This window comes from Pogoniulus pusillus, chromosome 1, assembly GCF_015220805.1.
Source record: "Pogoniulus pusillus isolate bPogPus1 chromosome 1, bPogPus1.pri, whole genome shotgun sequence".
NCBI lineage: Eukaryota > Metazoa > Chordata > Aves > Piciformes > Lybiidae > Pogoniulus > Pogoniulus pusillus.
Window position 1 is genome coordinate 20027812 of NC_087264.1, and position 8677 is coordinate 20036488.

Consider the following 8677-nt stretch of genomic DNA (forward strand, 5'->3'; position numbering starts at 1 on the left):
TGTTTGATAAAAACATTTAAGATCACTGAGTCCAACCATTATCTAACTCTAAGGCTGGCTCTAAACCATATCACTCAGCATGTCTCTGCCTCTTTTAAACACCTCCAAGGATGAGGATTCAACCACCTCCCTGGAGAGCCTGTTGCAGTGTTTGAGCGCCCTTGCAGTGAAGAAGTTTCTTTTAATATCCAACCTAAACCTCCCCTGGTGCAACCTGAGGTCATTTCTTCTTGTCCTCTTGCTTGTTACTTGGGAGAAGAGACCAATCCCCCATCTCGCTGCATCCTCCTTTCAGAGGGCTGAGAGAGCCAGGCCTCCCTTGAGGCTCCTTGTCTCCAGGCTGAACAATTCCAGTTCCCTCAGCCAGTCCTCACAAGACCTGTTCTCCAGACCCTTCACTGGCTTGGGTGCATTTCTTTGGACAAGCTCCAGGACTTCCAAGTCTCGTAGCAAGGGGCCCAAAACTGAGCACAGCATTAAAGGTGTGGCCTCACCAGTGCCCAGTACAGGATGCAATTACTGCCCTGGTCCTGCTGGCCACACTATTCCTGATCCAGGTCTGGATACTGGCAGCTTTCTTGGCCATCTGGGCACATGCACTGCCTCATCTTCTGCCACCTGTCAATCAACACCCACAGGTCATTTTCCACTGGGCAGTTTCCAGCCACTCTGTCCCAAACCTGGAGCATTCATGAGATTGCTGTGACCCAAGTGCAGGACCCAGCACTTGGTCTTGTTGAATTTCATCCCACTGTCCTCAGGCCATCTATCCAGCCTGTCTGGGTCCCTCTGTAGAAGCTCCCTGCCCTCAAGCAAACCATCACTCCTTCCTAGCTTAATGTCATCTGCAAACTCACTGATGGTGCCTCAGTCTCTGGAGACCACCACTGGTGACAGGCCACCAACAGGATTTAACTCCATTCACTACTTTGCAGCCAGCAAGATCATCAAGATCAATCAACCAGATTAAAACACTGTTTTATTCCAAGTCCTTTCTTTTGATAGGACTTTTATGTAAGTTTAATTACATCCCACTTCATAGAATCACAGCATCAACCAGGTTGGAAGAGACCTCCAAGATCATCCAGCCCAAGCTAGCACCCAGCCCTATCCAGTCAACTAGACCATGGCACTAAGTGCCCCATCCAGGCTTTGCTTGAACGCCTCCAGGGACAGTGACTCCACCACCTCCCTGGGCAGCCCATTCCAATGCCAATCACTCTCTCTGACAAAAACTTCCTCCTAACATCCAGACTAGACCTCCCCTGGCACAACTTGAGACTGTGTCCCCTTGTTCTATTGGTGGTTGCCTGGGAGAAGAGCCCAATCCCACCTGGCTACAGCCTCCCTTCATGCAGTTGTAGCCAGCAATGAGGTCTGCCCTGAGCATCCTCAACTCCAGGCTGCACACCCCCAGCTCCCTCAGCCTCTCCTCATAGGGTTTGTGTTCCAGGCCCCTCACCAGCTTTGTTGCCCTTCTCTGGACACCTTCCAGCACCTCAACATCTCTCTTGAATTGAGTGGCCCAGAAAACTGAGGGGCCCAGACCATGTAGCTTCCCAGCACTACAACAGAAGAAAGTAAAATGCTTTAGAGTAAGGATGTGTTTGTCAATCTCCCAGCTGGAAAAGGGGCAAGACATGAAACTACTTCACAATCTTCAACTTGGTCGATGACAAGGTGTTAGTGCTAAAAATATGGTGATATATATATGTATGCATATATATGTGTGTATATAAACATATATATACACACACACGAAAAAAAATCCTGCCAAAATATCTAGTTTAATCCCTTGACATTTAGTTTTGTTCTTAAGACTTTCCTCACAGTAGTAGGTAAAATTCAGCACTCTACTGATCTTAAAGATGTATGACCACTTAAATGCATACAGAATACTGGTCAACAGAGATATATATATTTTTTCCCCACATATTGAAGTAAGAACTGATGCATTCTCCCATTTTTCCCCTCCCCATTCATGATTTGGTGGATGCCAACTGCAGAGAGTTCACTTAAATGTAAGGGTTTCAAACTGAATTGATAAAAAGTGACCATGAGCTTGCTGGATGCATACGATGGAGAGAGGAACACTTCAAAGCATGTCATGGACTTCAGATTTCTTTGCTGCTTGAATCTGGTCTGTTGTCAGTGAACTCTACTGGCATGTTGTCCTGCTGCACATCTTTCTATACTTTAGAATGAGGATTTCTCACACAGATACACAAAGAAAAGCCAAAACCTTTCCACTTTTTCTACATCCTCTTCACGAAGCCATCACTGGAGGGAAAAGCTTTCAAGAATGGGAAAATGGGATCCTACCTCTGCACTTGCAGCATAGGCCACTGAGAGGAAAACCCAATGTACTAGTTTAAAACTCTATTCCAGGCATTTAACAAAATTAATTCTCAAGCCATTTAAATTTTGCACCACAAAAACAGCTTGGAGAGGTCTTATCTCAGGTGGCTAACAAATAGGCTCTTAAGTCCCTTCAGAATCATAAAATCATAGATTATTTTTGGTTGGAAAAGACCTTTAAGATCACTGAGTCCAACCATTATCTAATTCTACCAAGGCTAGTGCTAAACCATGTCCCTCAGCACCCCATCTCTGCTTCTTTTAAACACCTCTGTGGATGGGGATTCAACCACCTCCCTGGGGAAGCTGTTCCAGGGCTTGACAGGCTTTTCAGGAAAGTACTTGCAAATATCCAACTTAAACCTTCCCTTATGCAAGTTGAGGCCATTTCCTTTTGTCCTGTCACTTGTTACTTAGGAGAAAGGACCTGAACTGGGTTTAGTTTCAGGCTCCCCATTTTAAAAGGGACAGGGATCTGCTGGAGAGGGTCTAGCGGAGGGCTATGAGGATGATGAGGGGACTGGAGCACTGCCTGATGACGACAGGCTAAGGGACCTGGGACTATTTAATCTGGAGAAGACTGAGAGGGGATTTAATCACTATAACTATATGAGGGCTGGGGGTCAGGCTCTGCTCACTTGCTCCCTGGGACAGGACAAGGAGCAAAGGATGGAAGCTGCTGTTCCACCGCAACACAAGGGGGAAGTTCTTGACTGTAAGGATCCCAGAGCCCTGGCACAGGCTCTCCAGAGAGGTTGTGGAGTCTTCTTCCCTGGAGAATTTCCAGGCCTGTCTGGACGCGCTCCTGTGTGACCTGAGCTAAACTGTATGGTCCTGCTCTGGCAGAGGGGTTGGACTTGATGATCTTTTTGGGTCCCTTCCAACCCTTGACGTCCTGTGAACCCCCATCTGGCTCCAACTTCTTCAATGAGTTGTAGAGGACAAGAGGTTTACTTCCCCTTAGCTTTCTCTTCTTCAGACTAAACTACTCCAGCACCTTCAACTGCTCCAGACCTATTCTCCAGACTCTTCATCAGCTTCATGTTCTCCAGACTTACTCCAGTACCTCAATGTCCTTCTTGGAGTGAGTAGCCCAAAACTGAACCCTGCATTGGAGGTGTGGCCTCACTGGTGCTGAGTACTGGGGTAAATTATTTCCCCCCCCAAAATTTATCATAAAAACTAGGGTAACATTTAATAATTTCTGAGACTACACAAAATCTTATGCTTTGGTGGACTTTGGATTCAGCGCCGCACTCCTCACCTCTCCACTGCATAAGGGAAATGCTCTCATCTCTTTATTAAAGTGAAATGCAAGATGTAAACAAAACAACCCATAAATCTCCTGAAAGGTTCTGGCTTAAACATCTCCAGCGTTTGTATCTGAGCATTAGATCACTTAAGAATCTATTAAAACTGACAGCATCTCCCCCTGACTGCAACAACTGGAACAATGATACAGTTTTGGTTTGACTCACTGATACTGTGTGTTCATAGAAGAAATGCACATTACAGTGTGATTGCTTCATGCTGAAGGGTGGGTACTGCAGACAAGGAACTTTCCCAGGAAAGAAAAAAAAGCTTGTCTATAAGCAACTAGGATTTCCCCCCCCCCTGCAAGCAGACACTGGTATCAAGACTTTATTTCCTTTGGTTTAGAAAGTCTGAGTTCCTGCTCTGCTTCTCTTTGTCAATACTAAATACCAACACTCCCTGGAGGTGTCAAAAAGGATACTAGATGAGGCACTTAGTGCCATGGTTTAGTTAACTAGAAGGTGTTAGGTTGGACTTGATGATCTCAAAGGTCTTTTCCAACCTGTGATTCTGTAAAAGCACAGAGACAGCAAGAAGTGCTAAGAGTGGCATTAATCTGCCAACTTTTAGAATGATAGAATCATAGAATTGCTTTTGGTTGGAAAGACCTCCAAGACCACTGAGTCCAACTGCCACACTAAGACCATTAAACCGTGCCAGGTCCACACATTTCTTGAATGCCTACAGGGATAATGACTCCACCACCTCTCTGGGCAGGCTGTTCCAATGCCTGAATAATCTATTTGTATTTTAGAATGATGAGAAGTACCTTTAAAGTCTTAAAGAAACCCTTTTGGTCAAACTCATATAGCTCTAGCTCACATCTGCATGGATGCTGTTTGGTGTCAAGGTGTGGTTTTACGTCAGTCTCCAGGGATCAGGAAAAGAGAAACATGACAGTCTCAAGGCTTCCCTTGAGACACTGGAAAGCAATGGAGGAGGAGAGTCACAAATAAAGAGCAGAAAAATCAAGGATTCTGCAGACAGGCAGATTAGTGGGTTTTATGCCAGCCACAAGACTACTTATCTGCCTTCAGTGGCTTTTAATACGAGTAACACGCAGACCCAAAACGAATGAAGAAGACTCATTACCCCCATACCACAACTAAATCTATTCTTGGAACAAGAAGGCAAAGCACCACTCAAGAGTGCCTGCATCACTTGGACCACAGTGCTGCCCAGCACCAGACAAATCCAGATCAGCAGACCATTATGTTAAGAACTAACTCAACCTCTGCAATGGTAACAGGGAAATGACACACAACAGAACATCACTCCCTCCTTCATGCCCTACCAACCTCAATTTAACCCACTCCTGCTTTTGGGGTGTCCCAGCTAAGCATGACAGGCTTGGGATAATCATGCTATACAAAACACATCGTAACACTCCTCTTCCATGGCAGAGTAAGAAGTTTTCCACAGAGTTTATCTCTTTGATGAAGCATGTATTTGTTTCTTAAGAGAACAGAGGCTGAGTTTACCCTGTGCCATAGACAACTTGGTGTTACACTGGTCAGCGTATCGGAAAGAGCTCAATGGGGTGGCCAGCAAGGGAGTCTGGATTGGGAATCGGCCTGAAGGAGCTGTCTGGAGGAAAGCTGTGGGGAAGGGACAGAAGGCTGTCCTCCCACTGCCCATCTCAGAAGCAAAACACAAATATTATCAAGCAGGCTCAAACTCAGCAGCCCAATCAAGGCGGCTGCGACGAAACTTCGGGCAAGTCTTGGTGAAGGGGTGAAGGAGATGCAGCCCCTGACAGGAGGAAGAGAGCCTGCCAGACACACACCGTCACCTGGCAGCATCTTCACACAAAGAAGCACCGAAGGCAAGGCAAAGCGCACGGGCACCGTCTGGACCTGGGCCTGGGCAGCCTGCTGCGGATGACCCTCTCTGAGCAGGGGTTTGGCAAGAGAACCTCTTGAGGCCCCTTCCAATGTCTGCACCGCAGTGTCCGAGCTGCTAGGGGGGTGAAGGGACAGGACGGGAGAAGTCCCGTAGGAGCCGGGCAAGGCCAGAGCCAACGTCAAAGGGAAAGGGTGGACTCTCGGGCTCTGCCCGGTAAGACTGTCAGGAGAACGGGCATCGTCCGAGCCCACAGGCATCGCAACGGTGCGAGCCGGCGGCAGGCGAAGCCCGGCCGCTGCCCGTGCAGCGGGACAGGCACCTGCAGCGGTCCGGGGAGCCCGGGGAGAGGGGCGGGCGGAGAAGAGACCATCCCAGGGGTCGCAGGGCGGGTTTGAGGCGCAGGTGCCGTCCGTCCCTCGTCCCCCGGGCCGCTACCACTGCTGCCACCGCGGCCGGACTGACCTTGCGCAGGGCGGGCACGAAGAGCCCCCGCCATTTCGGGCCGTTCTCCTCGCCGAAGAACTCGTACGGCTGCGGCGGCGGCTGCATGGCGCCCGCCGGCGGCTCCTCCGCATCGGGGCCGCCCGCCTCGCCGCTTCCCGCTGGCTACGGCGCCCGGGGCATAGAAGGGGGTAGAAGTAAAAGGGGCGAGGGGCGCTGAGGGGAAAGGAGAAGCCGCCACTGGCGCTCGTTAGGGCCGGGCCGCGTTACGGCTCTCGGCCACCGCTAGCTCGCTCCTCACCCCCCCGCCCGGGCGGCCATCACATCCGGCGCGGGAGGGGCCGGGCTCCGGGCCGCTCGCCGTGCGCTGACGGGGCGGCGGGGTGAGGCACCCTCGGCCCGCTCGCTGCGGCCCCGCTACTGCTGCCGCTGCCGCTCGGCGCGCATGCGCGGCTGCCCGGCGTTCTGCCCTCCTCCGCCCATTATTGCGGCGCCCCCTGCCGACCGCGCCGCCGCCGGGCGCTCACGGCGGGAAGAGCCTAGCGGCTGCTGGACGCTCAGGGCAAGGTGCCACCACCCGACCCTCAGGGGAGAGCTGCCGCTGTTTGGCTCTCAAGGAAAGCTGTCGCTTCGCGCCGCTGAGAGAAGAGCTGCAGGTGCCCGACCTTGGGGAAGATTGCAGCCCAGCACCTGGCACGGCCGAGGTTAATTATTTAGCTGGATTTGGGAACCACGCTACGACGCCGAGCTCTGAGGTTAGCTGTTTTCCACCCTACTCCTGAGAAGGCTGTCGCAGACCCCTCCACCCCCGGAACCACCTCTGCAGCCGAACTTTCCCTCGTTTTCCTTCCGATGGTGTCGTATTCACTCCAAGGCTTGTCAACAAAAGGAATGGATAAATGAATTCAGGGGGAAAGTGCCTTTCTGCCAGCAAGAGTGTGAGCTGCGAAGAGATTTCCCGGGCGCTGGCAGAGGCAGTGACAGCTCCTTTTGCTCCACGTTCTTAACCTTACCGCCATCCTACAGCGGCAGGGGAGGTTTCCAACAAAACACTTCTTTCTGTGAGAAGATGCTTGTTCATCAAACCCAAACCATAAGCAACAAGAAAAAGGCAGTCCTGCGTGCCAGCTCAGCGTAACTCTGGCGAGACCCACAAGCCTGGAGATTGAACAGCCACAGCGTCAGAGAAGGCTCTAGGTACAGCTTCTGGTGGCCTTTCAGGAACTTCAGGGAAAGCTGGGGATGGACTTTTGCCCAGGGCCTGTTGTGACTGGACAAGGCATGATGAAGCTCAACTAAAAAGGCTGAGATTTAAACTGGATAGAAGGAGATAAGGGGCCTGGAGGATGGCCCTTTGAGGAGAGGCTGAGGGAGCTGGGGGTGTGCAGCCTGGAGGAGGCTCAGGGGTGACCTCATTGCTGCCTCCAACTCCCTGAAGGAAGCTGTAGCCAGGTGGGGTTGGTTTCTTCTGCCAGGCACCTGGCAACAGAACAAGGGGACACAGTCTCAAGTTGTGCCAGGGCAGGTCTAGGCTGGATGTTAGGAGGAAGTTGTTGCCAAAGGGAGTGATTGGCATTGGAATGGGATGCCCAGGGAGGTGGTGGAGTCACCGTCCCTGGAGGTTTTCAAGAATGGACTGGCTGGGGCACTTTGTGCCATGGTCTGGTTGATTGGATAGGGCTGAGTGATAGTTTAGGCTGGATGAGCTTGGAGGTCTCTTCCAACCTGGTCAACTCTATGACATTCTTTACACTGAGGGTGTTAAAACTCTGTCGCAGGCTACCCAGAGAAGTTGAGGTTGCTGCCCCGTGCCTGGACAGGTTATTTGGGACTCTGAGCAACCTATTCTAGTTGCAGATGTCCCTGCTGACTGCAGGGGGTTGGACTAGATGACCTTTAAAGGTTCCTTCCAACCCAAAATGTTCTGTGATTCTATGAAAGCAGATGTCCCAGGTTGAGTGAGCCTCTCACCTAGCACTTTATCTTCATGTCTTTGTTCTTCAGGATGGGATATCCCTCTCCAGGCAGCCTGAACTGCTTCAAGGTGTGGCAGCATTGACTGGACACCATGATGTACCCTAAGGGAGCTTCTTTTCCCAGGAGCAGCCAACCAGGGAGCCACAACTCTCTTTTTTTTGCAGTATTTTACAAAGGATGGAATATGCTGTACTCTTCCCAGAGCCTGACTGATCTGTTAGAGCCCAGAGGAGGGGCCATGAAAATCATCAGAGGCCTGAAGAGAGGCTGAGAGAGTTAGGGTTGTTCAGCCGGGAGAAGAGAAGGCTTTAGGAAGAGTTTAGAGCAGCTTTCGAGTATTTGAAAGGGGCTACAAGAGAGCTGGAAAGGGACTTTTTACAAAGGCATGGAGTGACAGGACAAGGGTTAACGGTTTCAAACTGGAAGAAGCTACATTTAGATGAGACAATAGAAAGAAATTCTTCCCCATGGGAGTGGTGAGGTACTGGAATAGGTTGCCCAGAGAAATTGTTGAGCCTCAAAGTGTTCAAGGCCAGGTTGGATGGAGCCATGAGCAACCTGGTCTACTGAAAAGTATCTCTACCTATGGCAGGGGGGTTGGAACTAGGTATCTTTAAGGTCCTTTCCAATCCAAACTATGAATGGGAAATATACTGTGTTTGTCCAAAACCGTCCTAATGCATTTAATCAGAATTTCAGGAATTACCATTTCACATGCCATTACATGTCCAGATCAATCTTA

General features: G+C 50.4%; 1 protein-coding gene and 1 long non-coding RNA gene across 2 annotated transcripts in view; one reads left to right on the forward strand and one right to left on the reverse strand.

Moving 5' to 3' along the window:
* Nucleotides 1-6391, reverse strand: part of SOS2 (SOS Ras/Rho guanine nucleotide exchange factor 2) — a 97770-nt gene extending 91379 nt beyond the window's left edge. Inside the window, exon 1 of the mRNA XM_064142915.1 lies at nucleotides 5980-6391. Within this exon, the coding sequence (XP_063998985.1) occupies nucleotides 5980-6066 (87 nt within the window). The 5' untranslated portion in view covers nucleotides 6067-6391. The remainder of the gene's footprint in view (nucleotides 1-5979) is intronic.
* A 66-nt stretch (nucleotides 6392-6457) lies between these two features.
* Nucleotides 6458-8609, forward strand: LOC135175191 (uncharacterized). The gene is made up of 2 exons (XR_010302283.1): nucleotides 6458-7155; nucleotides 7963-8609. It is a non-coding gene; the product is annotated as an uncharacterized LOC135175191 (long non-coding RNA).
* Nucleotides 8610-8677: the final 68 nt, after the last annotated feature.